At 43.0% G+C, this 22,383-nt stretch overlaps 1 protein-coding gene across 9 annotated transcripts in view; it reads right to left on the minus strand.

Moving 5' to 3' along the window:
* SEPTIN8 (septin 8) overlaps positions 1–22,383 on the minus strand; it is an 88,947-nt gene that overhangs the window by 33,942 nt on the left and 32,622 nt on the right. For all 9 annotated transcript variants that reach the window (XR_011558031.1, XM_070739310.1, XM_070739306.1 and 6 more), the window contains exon 2: positions 7,250–7,364. Coding sequence is in view for 8 of the 9 variants with exons in the window: in XM_070739310.1 (XP_070595411.1) it covers positions 7,250–7,364 (115 nt within the window). In the remaining variant the exon portion in view is untranslated. The remainder of the gene's footprint in view (positions 1–7,249; positions 7,365–22,383) is intronic.

Here is a 22,383-nt window from a genome sequence, read left to right on the forward strand (position 1 = left end):
CTAAGTTAGAAGATCACGTGAGTGTAAAGACGAATAGAACATGAATCTAGAAATATTTGGCTCCTGGATATGGCAGGCAACTATTTCATGCTTGTGCAAGAAAAAGAGAATAATAGAGTTGGAAGGAAATTTGGAGGTCATCTTGTCCAACCTTGTGCTTAAGCAGGAAGTCCTATACCATTTCAGACAAGAGGCTGCCCAGTCTCTTTTTAAAAATCTCCAGTGATGGAGCACCCACAATTTCTTAAGGCAAGCTCTTTTATTGGTTAATTGTTCTCACTCTCAGGAAATTTCTCCTTATTTCTAAGTTGCTTCTCTCCTTGATTAGTTTCCATCAATTGGTTCTTGTCCTGCTTTCTGATGTTCTGAAGAATAGGTTGACCCCCTTTTCTTTGTAGCAGCCTCTTAGATATTGGAACATTGCTACCATGTCTTCTTTTCATTAAACTAAACTTTCATTAAAGAAATGAACTGGATTATTGGAGTGGCACCAAAGTAAAATAAAAGGACAAAGAAACATTCATAGCTGACCTAGATAGTCTAATGCAGTAATTTATCTCCATATATTTGTTCAAGGGATCACTGTTGAATGCAGAATGAAGCAAGAAACCTAAACTGTGTGAAGGAGGAGTTTAAAACCAAAGCTTAAAATGTTTCTTTTCATAGTAAAGGCATCACATTACACATTACACTACACTATGAAGACCAGCAAGTGAAAGCTGAAACTTAAAAATGCAAGTATCTTTTAAAGCACATCTTAAATCATGTAAGATTTTTTTTCCATAAATAAAAATATTTTAGGTGTCTAAAATTAAACAGTTTGCTTAACAAGTCGTTTAATATTATAAACCCACAATTTCTATACATCACAAGCCAGGAATGATATAAACTCAATCCTGGACACTTGAGCCAGAAGGGTGACAGAATAGGCGTTGATTGCTTACCTGAACGCCTCTTCTCGTACGGTGAGTGGGTACAGCAGTCACATGGGTTGCTCCTGTCCAATCCGATGGAACTGAGCCTAGTATTAAAAAAGACTGCTGGATCCGCCCCTTCCCCAGAATTCGCGAATCCATAGACTAGGCTCAGTAGTGAAGCTCTTTAATGTTCAACTCTCATGTGTTATAAGAAAATAGAATAGAAGGTAAAGAAGACCACACATAGGGAGGGAAGTGACTGCTGTACCCACTCACCGTACGAGAAGAGGCGTTCAGGTAAGCAATCAACGCCTATTCTCCGTACTGAAGGAGTGGGTCCAGCAGTCACATGGGACATACCCAAGAGATAGGTCCCTAGGGTGGGAGTACCTTGCTATCGTGAGAGATAACGGATTGGAGTACTCTTCTGCCGAAGGCAGCGTCCGCTGATGCGTACGAATCGATTTTGTAGTGCCTTATGAAGGAATTTGGCGAGGCCCAAGTGGCTGCTTTGCAGACTTCTTCCAACGGAGCCTGAGTCGCCCAAGCGGCAGATGTGGCAGCACTTCTGGTGGAATGCGCTGTAATATTCCTTGGAATGGAAAGGGGAGCTGTCTCGTAGGCCTTAGAGATGGTCCCTCTGATCCAACGACCTATTACTGTAGAAGACACTCTGGATTCCAAGGATCTGGGATGGTAGGCTATGAAGAGTGCTTCAGATCTCCGGATGGATCTTGTGCGTTGGATATAAACCTTTAGCGCTCTAGTGAGATCCAGAGTGTGCCATCTAGTTGCCAGGGGATGCTCTCGTTGGAGGCAGAAGGAAGGTAATATGATATCCTGAGATCTGTGAAACATGGAACTAACCTTTGGTAGAAAGGTGGGGTCCAGTCGCAGAACCACTTTATCCTGGTGAAAACTGGCAAAGGTCCTGTCTGATAGAAAGGGCTGCCAACTCAGATATGCGTCGGGCGGATGTAATCGCCACCAGGAAGCTACCTTAAAGGGTAGGTACCTGAGGGACGCAGAATTCAGGGGTTCGTAAGGTGCCTGAGTAAGAGAGTGGAGAACCCGTGGCAAGTCCCAGGTAGGATATCTGTGGATTTTAGAAGGCCTGAGGATGGCCACTCCTCTTAGAAATTCTTGGATTTCTGGAAAAGAGCGGAGGGGCTGCCTGCGAGGCCCCGCCAAGACGGAAGAAATGGCGGCCAGGTGTCGGCGGATGGTGCTGAAAAACCCTCCTGCGAGCACCACTGATGGAATTTGGACCAAGTATGGTCGTAGATCCGGTTGGTAGACCCTCTTCTAGACTTCAGGATGATTTCCACTGTGTCCGGGTCATACCCTCGCAGGTCTAAGTCCCTCCGGATAATAGCCAGGCGGTGAGGTGGAACCACTCTGGGTCCGGGTGGAAGGAGGCCCCCTGTCGCAACCTATCCTCCGAAACGGGGAGTCGCCAGGGGTCCTGGACGGACAGTTGTTGGAGGTCCGCGAACCAGGGCCTGCGAGGCCAGTGAGGGGCAATCAGAATTACTCGGGCCTTCTCCAGGAGGATTTTGTTGATCACGTCTGGCAGAATTGGAATTGGAAGGAAGGCATACAATAGACCTGGAGGCCAAGGGCTCCTGAGAGCATTGATTGCCTCTGCTCCCGGAGACGGGAACCTGGAGATGAAGCGAGGGGGCTGGGCATTGGCTTTGGTCGCAAATAGATCCAACACTGGATGGCCGAACCTGAGGCAGATCTGGTGGAACAGTGACTGATGGAGATTCCACTCGCCTGGATCTAAGGTCACTCGCGAGAGCCAGTCCGCTTGGACATTGAGGCTCCCCGAGATGTGGTCGGCCAGAAGCGACTGGAGAGTTTTCTCTGCCCAAAGGCCTAACTTCGGGGCCTCCCTCATGAGGGCCTTGGATCTAGTGCCTCCCTGTCTGCAAATATGGCCTTTGGTGCCTATATTGTCGGTGAGAATCAGCACATGTTGGTTGGAGATGTGAGAGTGGAATTGTTTTAGAGCTAGAGACACGGCTCTTAATTCTAGCCAATTGATGGGCCTGGAAGCCTCCTCCGGTGACCATGTGCCCTGAGCTAAAAGACCCTGGGCGTGGGCTCCCCAGCCCGAGAGGCTGGCATCTGTGGTGACTACAAACTGGTCGGGGCACCGGAAGGGAGATCCCTTGTCTAGGGCTGGAGAAGTCCACCACTTGAGGGATCTGCGAACCGTCGGTGGGATGGTGATGCGACGATTCGAGTTGCTGTGGCCCGATCTCTGGAAGGGTAATAGAAGCCACTGTAGTTCCCTGGCGTGAAGACGGACCCAGGGAACAATACCAATACATGACACCATTTTACCCAAAAGGGAAGATAGGGTGGCAATGGAGGTAGATTGCTGGGGCAGGATGCGAGCAATGAGATCCAAAATGCTGCGTTTTCTCTCAGTGGAGAGGAAAACCTGGGATATCTCAGAATTAATGATAGTTCCCAGATGCAGAATGGAAGTGGATGGATCAAGGTGGCTCTTTTTAAGATTTATGGAGAAACCATGATTCTGTAGAACCGACATGGTAAAAGAGAGGTCTGCAGCCCCACCAGTTCTGGAATTTCCATGAATTAAAATGTCATCTAAATAACATAAAAAATGAATGGGAGAGGCCCGGATATGAGCTGCCAAGGATCCCAAGAGTTTAGTGAAGACTCTGGGAGCTGAGGAGAGCCCAAATGGCATAGCCCTATACTGAAAATGCCTGCCTAGAACGGCAGAGCGCAGAAAGTTCCTATGGACCTTGGCAATGGGAATATGGAGGTAGGCCTCCGTGAGATCCAGAGACCCCATAAAGTCTCCCTGATGTAGAGCTGCTAAAATGGAAGATAAGGAATGCATTTTGAATTTCCTATATTTTGTGAACCGGTTCAAATTCTTTAGATCTAAGGTGGCTCTCAGCCTCCAGAGGTCTTAGGGACCATGAAGAGGATGGAATAGAAGCCTAAACCTCTCTGGAGAGAGGGGACCGGTTGAAATGCTCTAATAGTCAACAAATGAGAAATAGCCTCCTCCATTCGGATACGAGATGGAATGGAACTGGGAGAAGGACGAGCAATAAAAACGGTTAGGGGGAGGTGAAATGAACTCTAACCTTAGGCCCCTTTCCACAGTGTCAATGACCCAGGGGTCCTTACAAGAACGGTGCCAGTCGGAAGAGAACCAGGCTAGGCGACCGCCTATGGGAAAGGAGGAAAACTTACCATCTGGCTCTTTTGGAAGCCCTGGTAGAAGAGGATCCTCTCTGACAACGGGAACCTCTGCCCCTGGTGGTTCTAGATTGGGATCGAAACCGAGGGGAATACTGACCTGGATTCCTTTGAAATGTGAAGCCCTGATCCTGTTGACGCCCTGTGCGCCGAAAGGGCTGCGGTTTAGGGGCCTTCTTGGTGGTAGGTCCCAAGACCTTTTTCTTGTCTGTGGTCTCCGTAAGGAGAGGGTCCAGAAGGTCTCCGAAGAGGAGGTTACGTTTCAGCGGACCCATGGCTAACTGCCACTTCTGTCTTACTCCCGCCTGCCAAGGGCGGAGCCATAGAAGTCTTCTGGCCGTTGTGGAGGCTGCTACTGACCTGGCTGCAAATCTGGAAGATTGGAGGGAAGCATCTGCTACATATCGGGGAGCTGCGAAGATTTTGTTGAAATCCTGTTGGCCCCGTAAGTCATCTGGCGGCAGGTGTGGTTGGAGCTGACGAAGCCACAAGAGCATAGCTCTGGAAAAGAAGGATGCCGCTGCAGCACTCTTAATGGCCCATGAGTCTGCAAGGAGACTCCTTTTGAGCATTTGCTCAAGTCGTTTGTCCTCTGGCCGGAGGACCTCCTCTGCTTCGCCCGGTATGGCAGCAGTCGAGTGGAGTGTCTTCACTGGTTCATCTGGCTTGGGACATGTTAGGAGTTCCTCATAGGGGGAGAAGAGCTTGTAGAGATTCTTGTCCTTGGGAGTGGGAGTAAAGCCAATGGTTGGGTGGTCCCACTGTTTAAGCAAAGCATCCTTAAACAACTTGGGCATAGGTATTACCTCATTGTCTTCCTGTTCTTCCATGAAATAAGGAAGATTTTCCTCCGGAGGGTCTGAGGGAGAAGTAGCCTGTTTTTCTTGCCCGGCTAGCCCCGTGGATACTCTAGCTTTAAACAGGAGAGATTTGAAAAGCTGCGAAGGAAAGATAGCAGCTGGGGCTGGAATCTTAATCTGAGATTCCTCATCTTCCGACAGACGCTGAAATGGGTCATCATCCTCTACTGCGTCCCCATCCTCATCCTCTTCCTGAGAGGAGTCAGAGACCTCCATGGCTGGGGCTCTGTAGGAAGGAGAAGAACTCACGGGACGGGAGGAGCGTGGTGGGGGATGAGACAGAGAAGGCACATTGAAAGATGAGAGTTTAGCGTCAATGGTGTTAGTCAGAATAGTCAAGATAGACTGAAACTCCGGAGGCAAGGAAGAAATATCAGCCGGAAAAGCCGGAGGATCCCTGAGGGCCTGAGCAGGTTCTGGCTGGGAGGAATCCTCGGTAATATCTGGCTCCTCTGGACCTAAACCCCATAGGTTAGGTTGGGGTGGATTTAGGTTTGGCTCATCCAGGGATAGCACAGGAACCCCAGAAAGAGGCAGGTTAGAGGCCTCCGGGGGGGTTGGATTGATATGCACTTGGGCCTGCACCTTAAAAAGTTTGGCTGATTTATCATGTATTTTTTGTAGGGCTGGGTCCCTTCTCTTCTCAGCCCTGGTGGGCTTGGCTAAGGAATGGGTGCCTGAGGAAGAGGAGGAAGAGGCCTGGGGAACTTCAGTAGAATTACCAGTAGGCCTAACCTCTTTGGGACCTTTAGTTGTGCCTCTCTTGGGAAAAGTAGCCATAGTCTGACAATTAACAGAAGACAAGGCTGAGCCAATAACTGAATTATAAGGAGAAGATTTCAAGGACTTCCCAAGAGGAATGGATCCTGCTTCGAGGCCTCGAAGCTGCTGAAACGTGAGGACAATCTGGGCAAATCCAGAGTTCGTGCCCCCAAATCCAGCGGGGCCAGCCTCCCTAAACTTTGTAATTAAGTAAACCAAGGCACTCTGGTTGGAGGCTTAGCCGGTGGAGAATTTAGCCTGGGACCCCCAAGGCCCGCTCCCGGATCCACGCGGCGGACTGAGGCCTACGCGGCTGGCAGAAGGCCAACACGAGAGGCCTAGATTTTTAAAAAAGGGCGCGAAGGCCTTCGCGCCGAAAAGATCGCTGCTGAGAATTTCTTAAGGGAAAAGCGATCGACTAAGTCCAGGAGACTAGAAGGCGTCTCACTCCGCAGGAGGTATTTTATAAGCCCTTAAATATTTATATACAATAAATAATCAATATTTCAATGGATAAATACTTGCACTAGGACCTCCAGGCCAAAGGATTAGAAGAATCCACAAGCGGCCGCAGGAATCGTAACCGGCAAAACCGCCGGGGGAAAACGAAACCGCAACTTCTCCCAAGGAAAGAAAGCCAAGCCGCGTTTTTTTCTTTTTTTCTTTTAAACGGCTGGCGCAATTAGTGCAAGTAATTAAATAAAGACAATAAATCTTACTACTTTTTGAAGGAAAGATCGAAGGGAAGGTGTTAGAATGTTGAACGAGCTATCACAATACAACCGCAGGATATGCGAACTGAGCGAATTCTGGGGAAGGGGCGGATCCAGCAGTCTTTTTTAATACTAGGCTCAGTTCCATCGGATTGGACAGGAGCAACCCATGTGACTGCTGGACCCACTCCTTCAGTACGGAGAATTAGATAGCTGAGCTTTCATTCTGATGACCAAAAGTTCATTCGCTCAGTGGAGTAAAATGACATTATTCACAGCAATGTTTCAAACTGGGTTTCTGTTCTCACTCAGAAAAAATGTAAACAAGGTCAAGATTGTGGGAAAAGAGTTTGCTTCATTCCAAGACACAGCATGTGATAGCCTACATTTGGAAAGTTTAATTTCTTAGCACATTAGCTAGAATGCAGTTGTTTCGATTTGGAAAAACCATTTGGCTTTATATACTGATGCAATGTGTAAGTCAAAAGAGATATGTTACCATAAAACAGTAGGGCAAAAATCCAAATAAATCACATTATAGTTTAAAGTGATAGGACACCCTAGCTAGTAGTAGAAGAATACAGGCTCCCTTTTATATTATCTTCTGCCTGACCTTTGAGCTAAGATGGTGCAATAGACTTTTAGATAAGTTTCTCATAAGCTTTCCCCTTTTATCCTTACAACTTGGCAACTTCTGGCTATTATTCAGGTTCTAAGCATTCATCTTCACAATAAGCAGTTTACTGACCTACACAGAGGATGTTGAAGCTGAATCCTTGTGCCACTGACTTGCTGACCAGTTGATCAGGAACACTGTCGAATCCAACATGGCCTCCCAAGGATAGGTTTCTTTTCTCTTCATTCTATTAAAAATGACACAATTTTTGCAAGGGTTATCTGGTGAAAATTACATCATCATCATATCAAAAACATAATGAAAACCCAACCATTTTACTTGAAATGCAGCAAACTCCCTAACTGGAGAAGCATCTCTCCAGATGGTCATTCAAAAAATGGATCGTGTTTTTATAAGCCACATTTCAGATATACTATTAATTAAAGTCAAGCACCTGGGGAAAAAAGGGGTTGCGGATTACAGAGAATTAAAGAGATTAAAGACTACTTTGTGCCAATTCATTGAAAGGACAATTTTCTCCCAAAGATCTTATGTTAGACATGGATTACTTTAGGAATTGGTAGCCATTGATAGCCAAATCCAGTGATTGATTGATTGATTTCTTTATTCATTCATTCATTGGATTTATATGCTGCCCCTCTCCGAGGACTTAGCACAGCTTACAACATAGCTAACCTTTTTTTGGTTCATGTGCCAAAAGGCTGAGTGTGATGTGCTAGCGCATGCATGCCCACACCCATACACTCCCTGTGCATGCGCAGAGGCCTCACAATGCACCCATGAAGCATGGGGACCACAAAAAAACAGCACAACGGGCCAACCGGAAGTTTGTTTCTGAACTTCTGGTTGGCCCATTGGGCTGCTTTTCGCTGTCCCTCAGCTTCAGGATGCATCCCTGATGCCTGGGAGAATGAAAATAGCTGAAAAGGCGGCCAGCATGCTCCTGCACAATGGAGCTAACATGGGGCATGCCCTCTGATATGGCTCCATGTGCCACCTGTGCCATAGGTTCACCATCACGGGAATCCTTCATGAAGCTATCCAGTCCTCATTTAAAACCACTGAAGTTGGCTGACTTTACAACCTTTGGTAGCATAATTTATTCACATATGTTGTGAAATACAGTATTTCTACCTATCAGTCTTGTTCATTTTTATATTGGTTAATCACTAGTAGTTATTTTCCAAAATGCTCAAATCTGAATCAGTCACCTCAAAGAAATCTTTAATAGGTTTTCTCAGTCTTTGCCATAAGAAATTATGTTCATAAGCAACTTTTGCCTTATATCTGTGGGAATGTTACTGAGGGCAACTTCCAGATTCGTGTGCGTCCAGCACATTCCCAATCAATCCTTATATCAAAAGCAGAACAAGCATACATGCCATACAGCTCAGATAGCAAAAATGAATGGTTTGATGTTTAGTTGTTGAAGATCAGCAAACATCAAAAATGTGGCACAAGGCAGGGAGGTAGAGGGCAGATGGGGGTCATGATGCCTGTCTGTCTGAATGTCTATCAGCAAACAACTGATTGAAATACAATGGGTTATTAGCATGGAGATGCCAAAGAAATAGATTTTTGTGATTGCAGTTTTAATTCCTTACATAAAATAACAGAACATGGTAATAGCAGAATAGAGATGGAAACAGGATACCAGGAGTCTTCCTCTATTCCACCATTAAAGAAACAATTTGATGGAAAGGCTGACTGTATCGAACAATATTCACAACAACAATAATGAATCATCTTATCTTGTCATCTGAAACTACAGTATATCCATTTCCCTTCTAAAAGCAATATCTTGGTTCTGCTCTTGTCTGTTTCTCATTCCCATCCATCTGTTCTTTTCCTCTCAGCATGGAGAAATAAAGTGACATTTTCCCAGATGATTGATTTATTAGATGGCTAAAAAGTATTTTGACATTAAGCCATGTATATATCACAAAATTAAAAAGGATCAAACAGTAGCATTGAGAACAGGATAATTTTTGTATTTCATAGTGTATTTTACTGCAGGTTGTCACATAATATAACATTTAAGCTGAATAATGCTACCAGTTACTCAACCAAGAAAACCCAAATGCATAAGATAGGATCTTCAGCAAAAGTTTTCTTAATATAAACAGACTGTACACATTTGCAAGGCACAATTGCAGGGACCATTTACTTATGTGAATATCGGACATGTTAAATGACTAATGATAGTAAATTTGTCTCTATATAAAATTTTGCTATAACCTAAATATATACAAAGAGGCATCCTATCTATATATGACCTCCCATATATTATTATTCTAATGTAAACATGTGGAGCTCTTTCCTAACCTTTATTATAGTATGTTTATACTGTAAAACTAAAGAGCAGAGTGCTGGAAATAAATAAAGGGTGCCTGAAAGAGAGTCCATAGTGAAACTATCAATAGTTCTGAATTGTGTCCTTGCTGCTTCCCTACAATTACAGTGTATGCAACATACAACATATTCTTTTGCACTGAAGCAAACCCTGCCTGGACCAGAATTTCTCCAACACACCTGAAGGAGAAAGTAGTGAAATACAGGTAATAGGACTACAGGCTGAATCACAATCAAGCCTCTTTCTATGTTTAGGTATACAGAAAACCAAAAGGAAACACATCTTTCAAAATATTTAAAGAATATATATTTAGAAACACTAGCGTTGAGCCTTAGCCCATTTGCTATAATTTGCACAAGGGCCTCCTATGCACAACATATCCATCCATTAGTAAGACACCTACAGTATAATAGATGTGAACTGGATTTTGTAGCTGTCTAGACACATGCTTTCTATGTTAATTTTCAGAACACAAGCACTAAATAGGATCTCTCTCCTTCCCTCCCTCTCCTGATGTTTTGCTGAATTGCTGCATATCTGGAGAAGGATTAATCCACTTTCCCTTTGATTAGTGTCCCAGTTTTATCTCCCACTATATATGTTTTAAAATAGTACATTAAATGTTTTGTAATGTGTACTTTGGTAATCATGGTGGTATGAAAGAATGAACTTATTTCTTGATGTATCAAGCCTTTTCTTTATGATCATCGGAAACCCTTCCTTCCACACCACAGGAAACCAAATAAGATATTTTTTGGAGTATAAGACACACCTTTTAACACCCCCCCCAAAAGTGAGTGAAAACATGGGGGTGCATCTTATGCACTGAATGTAGCTCCACCCACACCCACTCTTTGGTCTCTGCCTGCCAGCAATTTACCTCTTTGCAGCAAACAGCAGCAGAGGTAAGTCATTAACTATAAATGTCAATAGAGTGTTCAAATTATTAGACTTATTTTTAGACTGCTTTATTATTGTTCTAGACAACTTAACGAAATAAAGAAATAAATAGCAGAGAATACTTCCAGAAAGCCACATCAATTTTCAAGATCTGTAAAAGTATAACCTGAAATGTCCTGTTTTAGTATTAAGTATTAGTAGTATTAGTATTAAGATAAGACAGCTGAATTAAAACTTGACTTAGTCATGTTTGGAGTAGATCTATTTAAATAATTGGGAAGAGTTAGTGTGATTACATTTAAGAAAACTCTCTGGGATAAATATTCTGCCATAATGTACATTTCTCCAATTCTTTGCTATTTCTATGGGTCAGGCACACATGCACAGAAATACACAGCAAACAATGTATATCATCTGCACTGTTTGCTGTTTGAAAAATTGCTGGGAGGCAGAGGCCTTTTTCCTTGTTTTCCTTGTTTTTTTCCTTGTCTTCCTCCCTGTAAACTAAAGTGCGTCTTATACTGTGGTGCATCTTATACTCTAAAAAATAAGTTACTTTTTTCAAGACTTATCTTTACCCTCAAGACTGAACATTATATTTATGAATATTCAAAGAAGTACTGTATATACAATATATTTTGACTAGCAAATGCTGTCCTGTGTGCTAGGAACTCTTCGCCCTCACTTTGTTTAATTTGTAAATGAGACGATATCATGAACAATTAAAAATCCAAGAAATATGCAAAAGTTCTGTCATCTCCAGAGCCTGGAAAGGAAGTAAACAAGCCTTTGCCAAAGCGCTATGATTAGAATATGAATGCACCAAAAGACTAGAGAGATGTTTCTAGGCAACAGCCAGAATCCCTGCTAGCCAGGTTTGGGGGGGTGGGAAACCTCTCTCACTGCTAAGCCTGAAGTCTCAAACTCAGATCATATGGGAAGGGAAGAAGGAAATGTGCCTTCGGGGGAATGATTTGTTCAATTTCTAGTCGACCACCGAATCCTTTTCAGCCTTTTCCCTATTAGCAATGTGGAAAATCAGTGATTTGGCTATAAGAACTTATTGATACACAGTATTTTAGTGTAAATATTCTGGCCACCACATGGAGTGTTGTTAAGAGAATAAACAGGATTCTACCTTTTGGAATTGCGATGAATCAATACAATTTTAAATCCTGACTACTTTTAATATACAGTGGTACCTCGTGATACGAACCCCTCATGATACGAACATTTCGGGGTTCGGAAATTTTTTGCCTCTTCTTACAAACTTTTTTTGACTTACAAACCCACCACAGATCGCAAAATGGCACTCCGCTGGGCGCCACCACCCGGCTGTCACCTTTTAAAACAGCCAGGGGGCTTCTCGGCATTCTCCTGAAGCCGAACTTTTGCCAAACTTTTCGAGTTCGGGTGGCTGCCGAGAAGCGCCGCCGCCCGCATGTCACCTTCTGAAACAGCCGGGGGGGCTTCTCGGCGTTCTCCCGAATGCCGAACCCGGAAGTTCGGCAAAAGTTCGGGTTCCGGTTCCAGAGGCTGCCGAGAAGCGTCCGAAACGTGGCTTCTAGGAAGGACGTCAAAGCTCCACCCATGGAATTCCCTATTGGGATTCCCCACCTCCATTTCAGCCTCCAGATCGATCGAAAACGCCGCTGCCGATCGCAAAAACAGTGCTCCGTCGGGCGCCACCGCCCAGCTGTAACCTTCTGAAACAGCCGGGCGCTTCTCGGCGGCCTGCGGAACATGAACCCGAACCCAAACTTTTGCCGAACTTCTGGGTTCGGCGTTCGGGAGAACGTGTTCGCCCTAGAACAAGGACAGAAGCACCAACCTGAAGATGACAAGTGGGACCTCGTCGAAACGTCGCCAGAAATTTCTAAATCCTACACGGGAAGAAACCCAAATATAAAATATAACCCGAATATAAATATAAAAAACATGTTTTTTTGCTGAATTTTTAAAATTAAGGGAGACTAGGATCCAACAGAATATATATAAAATATGGGGGGAGGGGGAAACCTCCTATTGTCATTATAACAATAAGGAATTACAATTCTTTATGCACTTGTCTAGTTCAAATATTATTCCAATACATATATATCTCTAATACATTTGTATATGTGTATGCATATTTATATTCTACTTCATTCTGTACAAATGAGTCCTGTATTTTATTATACTTGTCCCTATAAAGCTGTCTACAGACAATCTGTTCGTACGTGGCAAGTGCAATCGGGTCTTCAATCCATTGAATAAATGGACCATGCATTTATTTTCCATTGCTGAAATATCAGTTGCAAGGCTTTTCAAAGATATAGCTTGGAAAGAGATCTGTCATAGTGAATGATAGGAGCGCATCCTTTACAAAGAGAGCACTTTTCTCCTTAAATGCTATCACAGACCACACAAAAACAAAGAAGCTCTTTAGAATGCTGACCATAAACTATTTAATAATGAACAAGTCAAAGGCTCATCTGCCCCCAATGTCACAACAATATACAAGTTGAGAGTCCAAGGTCAAATGGGGACTATTTGACCTTGGCCAATTGGTCATTGCAATTGCAATTGGCCAATAATTGCAAGTAAATTGTTATTTTAACTTATAGAAAATGTGGATAGAAATCATATGAAAAAGTATTCATTCCATTTAATATAATTCTGAGTCACTGTAATCTTAAATAAATTATATTCCTTCTTGCAAGGTTTAGAAAGAGGAGATCAGGATTGAAAATAGTTCAGTGATGTCTCACTTTGCCGAACTATAGTCAAATCCAACTTGGATGGGAAGGGTCTGTCAATCATAATGGTTACCAAGATCGACAGAACTTCAGTACTAACTGCCAAGTGACAGGGAAATCAGAAGATCAAATGGGTATCAAGATTCATTGCAAGCTTAAGCTACAAGAATATAAACTACTAACCACCAAAACAAATTGCCAGTTGATAAAGAGTCAAAGGAATTCAAGGCGGGCTGGACTTAGATCACATATGGAGACTGATGACTGATGATGTGTCTGACCCCTCCCTCAGGCTCAACCTGGTTATCTTCTACGGTAACAACATGTGTATTAAAAATAAGTTCCATTTACTTCTCTGATAGTCAAATGAGAACAGGGACTGCTGAAAAGAATGGAGACAAAAAGGAAGGAAACCAAAATTATTCCAAAAGCTTGCTCTACTTAGCCTACATCCATCCACATCATTATCCCACCAAATGCCAGGAGAAAAGGATCTAAGAATTTGTCTTTGTTTGTAAAACTATATACTGTAGTAAGAATAGTTTAGATTGCTTGTAAAATAAGATGCTTTGGTAGATTTGATAGATTTGTATAGATTTAAAGGGTAGGATATAAACACTTGCAATCTGTAAATTAATAAAGAGGTCTTGTCTCTATTATTCTACTTTGAAAGAAGAGTTTTTGATTTATTTCAAGTGTCACAGCAAGCTGCGTTTGGAAGGCAAAGGGTTTTAAAGCAGTTTTTGACCTTGCAAGGAAGAGCAACTGTTCAAACAATAATGACAAGTCCACTCTGAAATGAAAAGCTCAGATCATGGTCTGAATATGCACATGGCTTGAATATTCCAAAACCAAGTGGTCAGTTTTCTCTGTGAAAATAGCTGGAAAACTGAAACTATATTTAGATGCTTCACAATAGTGCTATATTCGGAATCCTTGCCTGTTGCCAAAGCAGCTGTGAAGTTGACAAGGCTGAGGGTTAAAAGAGAAAGGTTTTTATTATTTCTACCCTTGGGAGGGAGGGAGAATATACATTTGGATCAATTTATTGGTTTCTCCACAGATTAACATTTTAATTATAGGTAGTCCTTGACTTATTTTAAGAATCGGGAGGAAGTGATAGTTAAGTGAGCAGCCCCGAGTCTGCGGAGAGGGGCGGCATACAAATCTATTAAATAATAATAATAATAATAAGTGAGATACTTGCATGACCAGTTGTCTCAAATGACCACAACCCCAGTTGTAGTAGTTATGTGTGGGTCATTGAGGGGACAGAGCGAAAGAGCATGCAAGAGGTAGTCCTGTGGAAGGCAGCACAAATGAAGCTTGGATCTTCAGGTAAGGATATTAAGTGAACAAAAGGATGGAGTTTTAGGCTTTGAACTACAAGCCAGTTAACCAATCATATACTCTCCTCTGCAAATACTCGTGGATATGCTGCCTCAGCAAAACCACATTAAGTTATAAGGAATCCGTTTCTAATGTCCTTTCTCATTTTGTCATCCAGCATGATCTATTACACTGGGAATAATTTAATTGGCCTTTAATCTGTTACCAGGGAGATTATTTAATTCCATTACTAAGGTAAGAGGCCTCCAAATACATTAGAGACATGAGAAACCCAAACTTAACTCATCTTTCCATCATGAATTACATGAGAGAAATAACAGACTAATCAAAGCGAAACATCAGGTAGGGGTATAAACTCTAAAACAGAAACCATGTGGGGTGTTTTTTTAAGAAACAGGAAATATAAAAAGCATTAAAAATTGACAATTATACATATTAAATGTTCCCTCTCTCGTTCCACCATTCTCCTGCACTGTATTACCGGTACAGTACTTACATTTATGTAAGTAATTACAGTAAAAATAGTAAGTGGTTTCTGGTCATCTAAAACTGAGCTGTTCCCAGGGACAAACAAAACCACATGATTTCTTAGATATTCAGTTTATTTAGAAACATTTTTTTAAAAAAAATTAAAGTATCCGCTTTTGCAGTGCTATACAATCCTGTTTCTAAAAATATATTTTTCAAAAGTAATCATTCAAAATAAAAATTAAAAATGCTATAGAGGAAATGGGTTGTGGAGTTCATTACATGCACAGATCATGAGAAAGCTGGCACGAACCCTGAATTAGTCTGAAATAGGTGGGGTGCATTTGGATTCAATTTACTTTCAACATTTCTGTCCAAAACAAAAAGTTTGTTCACTTGAAGCACATGTACATTCCTGCATTCATTTATCCTGGAAATTTGAGCAGCTCACAAAATAGCTTAAGAAAGTTTTTTTCCCCTCTTATTATCTGGAAATAAATACAGTACTGTGAAAATTGTCTACTCTATATCAAATTTAGTTTAGTCATAAACTATAGCCCATAGGATACTCAACAGGCTTCTAATAATATTTCAAAAAAAAAGTCAAAAATGCCTAATTAGTGGCTTCTGACGCAGGAGTGATTTCTAATACAACGTACAAAGGGGAAAACAGAAAGGCAAGCAACATATATTTTCCTTTTTAAAATCTCATTTCAGAAATGCTGCAGGCTGAGAAGCTAGGGTTCCTTTTCATGTGCACTGACTGGACACTAGTCAGGCTTGCTGAAGATGAAGTGGGGCACGTGGAGTATTTTTGGGAACCCAACAGAACACAGAGCCCTTTATTATCACATTGCCCTGGGCTTGCTAAATGAAACCTGTTGAGTATGGTTGTTAGGCAAACCAACTCACACAAACAACCAAGCAGCAAATAACCCCAACATAAACAAGGAGAAAACAACACCCGCCCCCCACCAACTCTGGTAGGGCAAGATACTGTATATAAACAAACAATAAACTTCACTCTTTCGTAGCACTGAAGATGTCATCTAGCTGGGTAACAAAATATCTGCTATAAAACAACCAAGCTTAAAGAGAGGCAAGGACTCTGCAGTTCAATCCTAAATTGCATATAATCTCTTCTACTAAGTCAGGGGTCCCCAAACTTTTTACACAGGGGGCCAGTTTACTGTCCCTCAGACTGTTGGAGGGCCGGACTATAAAAAAACCCCTATGAACAAATCCCTATGCACACTGCACATATCTTATTTAAAGTAAAAAACAAAATGGGAACAAAAACAATATTTAAAATAAGAAGTAATTAAGTAATAAAGTAATTTATACATTTTTATTAACAAGTAAATTTAAACTTAAATCAAGAAACTCCCTCCATTTCTCCTTCCTTCCTTCCTTCCCTCCTTCCTCTCTACTTCTCTCTTCCCTCTCTTTTCTTCCTTCTCTCTCGTTTCATTTTCCTCTCCCTCGTTTTCTCATTTTTCTTTCTCTTTTTCTCTCTCTCACTCTTTCCATCTATCCCCCTTTCTGTCTTCCTCTCTATCTCTCCCTCTTTCTCTCTCTGTCCCTCTCTCTTTCTCTCTCTCTTCTCTTTCTGTCTCTTTCACTCACTCTTTCTCTCTCCCTCTTTGTATCTCTCCCTCTTCCGCCCTCTTTCTCTTGCTTTCTTTCTCATTCTATTTCTATCTCTCCCTCTCTCCCTCCCTCCCTCTTTCTTTCTCTCTCCCTCTATTTCTCTCTCCCTCTATTTCTCTCTCCCTCTTTCTCTCTCCCTCTCTATCTCTCCCTCTTTCTTTCTCACTATATTTCTATCCTTTCTCTCTCCCTCTCTATCTCTCCCTCTTTCTCTCTCTCTCTTGCTTTCTCTTTCTCATACACCACGCTGGCAACAGAGAGAGAAAGAGAGAGCGGAGGGCAGCTTGCCAGTCCACGGCCCCCTGAATGAGCAGTTCTGCATGGCCCCAGCACTGGACTTCGCCGTCGCCTCCGCCCCCGTCCGGCTCTCCAGCTAATCCCCTGAATTCACCCGAACGGAGGCGGCGGCGGTTTCAAAGGACCAACATACGGTCCTTCATGGTGCTGCGTTGCTAAAGCCTCCAAACTCCGCTGCTGTCCTTGGGCATTGTTACTTCTAAGCTGCGCTGAGAGAGAGAGAGAGAGAGAGAGAGAGAGAGAGAGCGGAGAGTACCGGACTTCACCGTCACCTCCGCCCCCGCCCGGCTCTCTAGCTAAGAGGCAGCAATCACGTCCACCCCTTCGCCCTCCACGGTGCCCAGCGCCCAGCCCCACACCGCCTCCGCCTCCGGGTAGCGCGCCCGAGCTCTTCCTGCAGGAACGGGTGGTGGGGTGGAAGTGGTTGGACTTATCTACACGCGCGCCTGCTGATTGGGAAGAGGGAAAAAAAAATCTGCGCCTCCAAAGAGGGGAGGGGGGGAAGAAAGAAAAAAAGAGTTCCAACTTGGCGGAAGGCGGAGGGGAGAACCGAGCATGCTGCAGCAAGTTTGCTTGGCTTTCTGGGGCTTTTTTTTCTCCCTTTCCACCACCCCTGTCTGAATGTCGTTTGCCGCTTAGGAGTGACCCTCTCTCGGGCTTGTTGTGGATGTGGCGTGGATGAGGGGGAAAGCCCGACTGCCCTGAAAAGCACATTTGGAGTCTCTGCGGAGAGCCAAAATCCCAACGAAGCTTCTTTTTTCTTCAGTCGTCGGTAAGGAGGCGAAGAAGAGGTTGAACTGGTTTTGCTAATTCGCGCTTACGGCTTTCCCCCTCATCCGCGCCGCATCCACAAGCCCGAGAGAGGGTCACTCCTAAGCGGCAAACGACATTCAGACAGGGGTGGTGAAAGGGGAGAAAAAAAAAAAGCCCCAGAAAGCCAAGCAAACTTGCTGCAGCACGCTCGGTTCTCCCCTCCGCCTTCCGCCAATTTGGAACTCTTTTTTTCTTTCTTCCCCCTCTCCCCTCTTTGGAGGCGCAGAGTTTTTCCCCTCTCTTCCCAATCAGCAGGCGCGCGTGTAGATAAGTCCAACCACTTCCACCCCACCACCCGTTCCTGCAGGAAGAGCTCGGGCGCGCTACCCAGAGGAGGAGGTGGCAGTGGCCTGGGGCCGGGCGCTGGGCGCCATGGAAGGCAAAGGGGTGGACTCTTTGCTGGAGAGCCGGACGGGGGCAGAGGCGACGGCGAAGTCCGGTGCTGGGGCCATGCGGGGCCGCTCATCCAGGGGGCCGTGGACCGGCAAGCCGCCCTCCACGCTCTCTCTCTTTCTCAGCGCAGCTGAGGTAACAGTGCCCGGGGACAACAGCGGAGCTCGGAGGCTGCAGCAACGCAGCCCCGCCGAGAAGGACCAGGTCCCTTGAAACCGCCGCTGCCTCCATTCGGGCAAATTCAGGAGGGTTCCTGAATCTCCCGTCCATTCACCGTGGAGGATGAGGTGAGGAGGAGACAGTGCAGAGGCAAGGGGCGGGGACGAAAGCGGGCCTGCAAGGGGCCAATTGCATGCCCGCTTTCCTCCCCACCCCTTGCCTCTGCACCGTCTCCTCCTCACCTCATCCTCCGCGGCGAATGGACGGGAGATTCGAGAGCTTATTATATCTATCGATAAAATCTCGTGTGCTCCCTGCGGGCCGGATAAATCGCCTCAGCGGGCCGCATCCGGCCCGCGGGCCGTAGTTTGGGGACCGCTGTACTAAGTCATTATAGTATTGCATCTCCTGCATTGGGGATGCAATATGTAAGAATCAGTTCTATGTAAGAATTATCTATCAGAAACTGACATGCACGACTGATTAGTTTTACTGATTTATCCTGTCACATTGATTAGTTTTACTGATTGCCGGTAGGTCTGTCACTTCTTTAGACCTGCTGAAAAACAAAAAACATTTTCAGAAGGGTTCTTCCCTTTCAGAGACACCCATCACGAAATGTCCAAGAATAACCTCGCAAGCTATAAAGTACAAACCATAAACATAGAAACATAGAAGATTGACGGCAGAAAAAGACCTCATGGTCCATCTAGTCTGCCCTTATACTATTTCCTGTATTTTATCTTAGGATGGATATATGTTTATCCCAGGCATGTTTAAATTCATTTACTCTGGATTTACCAACCACGTCTGCTGGAAGTTTGTTCCAAGCATCTACTACTCTTTCAGTAAAATAATATTTTTTGACGTTGCTTCTGATCTTTCCCCCAACTAACCTCAGATTGTGTCCCCTTGTTCTTGTGTTCACTTTCCTATTAAAAACACTTCTCTCCTGAACCTTATTTAACCCTTGAACATATTTAAATGTTTCGATCATGTCCCCCCTTTTCCTTCTGTCCTCCAGACTATACAGATTGAGTTCATTAAGTCTTTCCTGATACATTTTATGCTTAAGACCTTCCACCATTCTTGTAGCCCGTCTTTGGACCCGTTCAATTTTGTCAATATCTTTTTGTAGGTGAGGTCTCCAGAACTGAACACAGTACGTATATATATTGTGTATATAACATAAAAAACGATATTTAGTATGGATGTGCAATGCTACATGTTAAGTTGGAAAAAATATCTTGAAAGATGTGGTGTGAGCACACAAATGCAAACCCAGTTTGTGGCTCATTAAAGCAATTTCATTTGCTTCAAATGAAGCGGTTTCAATGAATCACAGGTAGGTGGTACATTTGCATTTGTGCAAAATACAAATGCAATTCTTCCAAATTGAATCCAAAGCACTGGAATGGATTTCAAACCGAGATAATACACAATAATGCAGTAAATAAAAATGACCTATTTCATCAAGAGATTGGCAAATGTATCTTCAGCAGTTACCAATCTTGGAGGTGTAGTCAAATCACTCAGTCAGATTACTTCACAGTTCTTCAATATGGCATCTTAACAAGTATACTTTTCTGTAAATTTAGATTGTAAAACCTTATCTAATTTTATGTTTAAATTACAATATTTCTGCCATTTCACAGACCATGTAAGCATTAGGAGATTGATTATATTGTTTGAAGTTATCCAGAGCTACATTACTATGCAGTGATAAGCAATTAGAAACATAGAAGACTGAGGGCAGAAAAAGACCTCATGATCCATCTAGTCTGCCCTTATACTATTTCCTGTATTTTATCTTAGGATGGATCTATGTTTATCCCAGGCATGTTTAAATTCAGTTACTGTGGATTTACCAATCACGTCTGCTGGAAGATTATTCCAAGGATCTACGACTCTTTCAGTAAAATAATATTTTCTCATGTTGCTTTTGATCTTTCCCCCAACTAACTTCAGATTGTGTCCCCTTGTTCTTGTGTTCACTTTCCTATTAAAAACACTTCCCTCCTGAACCTTATTTAACCCTTTGACATATTTAAATGTTTCGATCATGTCCTCCCTTTTCCTTGTGTCCTCCAGACTATACAGATTGAGTTCATTAAGTCTTTCCTGATACGTTTTATGCTTAAGACCTTCCACCATTCTTGCAGCCCGTCTTTGGACCCGTTCAATTTTGTCAAAATCTTTTTGTAGATGAGGTCTCCAGAACTGAACACAGTATTCCAAATGTGGTCTCACCAGCGCTCTATATAGCGGGATCACAATCTCCCTCTTCCTGCTTGTTATACCTCTAGCTATGCAGCCAAGCATCCTACTTGCTTTTCCTACCACCCGACCACACTGTTCACCCATTTTGAGACTGTCAGAAATCACTACCCCTAAATCCTTCTCTTCTGAAGTTTTTGCTAACACAGAACTGCCAATACAATACTCAGATTGAGGATTCCTTTTCCCCAAGTGCATTATTTTACATTTGAGAACATTAAACTGCAGTTTCCATTCCAGTTAGGTCTTATGTGACAGATAAATAATCAAGTGAAATTGGTAACAGCCCATCATCCTACCAGAAACGTAAGTACTGTATTTCAAATTACATCTTTATGAAAGACACACATTCCTTAGCTTTCAAAGTGATAGCAATCAATTGTGCATTCATATTAGAAAATTTAGAGCGATCTATAGGATCCATTGATTACTTTAAAAATAAAGCAACAGATAATTCTCTCTGACCTGGTTAAAGCCATCAGGGTGCCAATTATCAGTACTTGGAGGCTGAATCCACAGTATAAATCTATTGACAGAAAGCATTTTTTTCTGATCACCAAACTACAAAAAGGACATTGAGACTCTAGAGAAAGTGCAGAGGGGAGCAACCAGGATGATAAGGGGACTGGAAACTTTTAACATACCAAGAGTGGTTGCAGGAACATGGCATGGTCAGTCTAGTGGAGAGAAGGACCAGGGGTGACATGATAGCAGTGTTCCAAATTTGAGGGACTGCCTCAGAGAGGAAGGGGTCAGGCTGTTTTCTAAGGCACTAGAAAGCCAGACAAGGAATAATGGATGGAAGCTGACCAAAGAGAGATTCAACCTGGAAATAAATAGGAACTTTCTGGTGGTGAGAGCAATCAACCAGTGGAACAGCTTGCCTGCGGAGTTTGTGAGCAACCCAACACTTGAGACTTTCAAAGGGAAATTGGCTGTCATTTGTCCAAAATAGTGTAGGGACTCCAGCTAGAGCAGGGGGTTGGACAAGATGACCTACAAGGTCCCTTCCAACTCTAATAATAATCTGTAATCTGTAATAAAGACTCCTAATTCAATTTCAGAAAACCCTGGCACCGCATAAGCAACAATTTTGGAAAGAGGGTCAAGCCTTTGAAAAGCTAATGCCCATGAGGAAAACTATTATTTTCGGGATACACATGAAGCATAATCAACACTGTGTGGTTCTTGGTGCTCTCTGAACACTGTTTGTTTGTTTGTTTATTTATTTGTTTATTCATTCATTCATTCATTCATTCATTCATTCATTCATTCATTAGATTTGTATGCCGCCCCTCTCCGTAGACTCAGGGCGGCTCAGTTGCTTTCTTGCAGACATTTGATTACCAAACTAAGTAACATCATCAGTGCTAGAGAGAGCAGGATTTGCTTTCATTTTATATACTCCCACCTGAAATATGGACAGAGCTTATCCTAAATTGGCTTTTCACAAGACTGCAAAGACCTACAGTAGTTTTTCTTTTAGGCATTGGAATGTGGATATTAGCATGGCAGTTCTAGTTATTTTCTTTTTAACTGAACCTCAGGGCTGCTTTAATTTTTTAATTTTTTAAAATGAAATTATCTACTTTTAAAGTTTTTGCTGCCCCAAATTTCTGGATTAGATAGGCAGCTATATAAATCGGATGGATGGATACATGCATATGAAAAAGAGTTTAGTTTATGGGTACGGATATTCAAAACTAAAAGCATCATAGAAAAATGTATGCACGGAGCAAAGAAAAATGTGAGCATCACAGAAGAGATGTAGATATACCTAATAACAGACAAAATGTCAACTAGGAATGACTGCTGCATACAGCTCCTATAAAGTTTTGGGCTGTTTA

The sequence above is a fragment of the Erythrolamprus reginae genome, chromosome 2 (genome assembly GCF_031021105.1).
Source record: "Erythrolamprus reginae isolate rEryReg1 chromosome 2, rEryReg1.hap1, whole genome shotgun sequence".
In the NCBI taxonomy this organism is placed as follows: domain Eukaryota; kingdom Metazoa; phylum Chordata; class Lepidosauria; order Squamata; family Dipsadidae; genus Erythrolamprus; species Erythrolamprus reginae.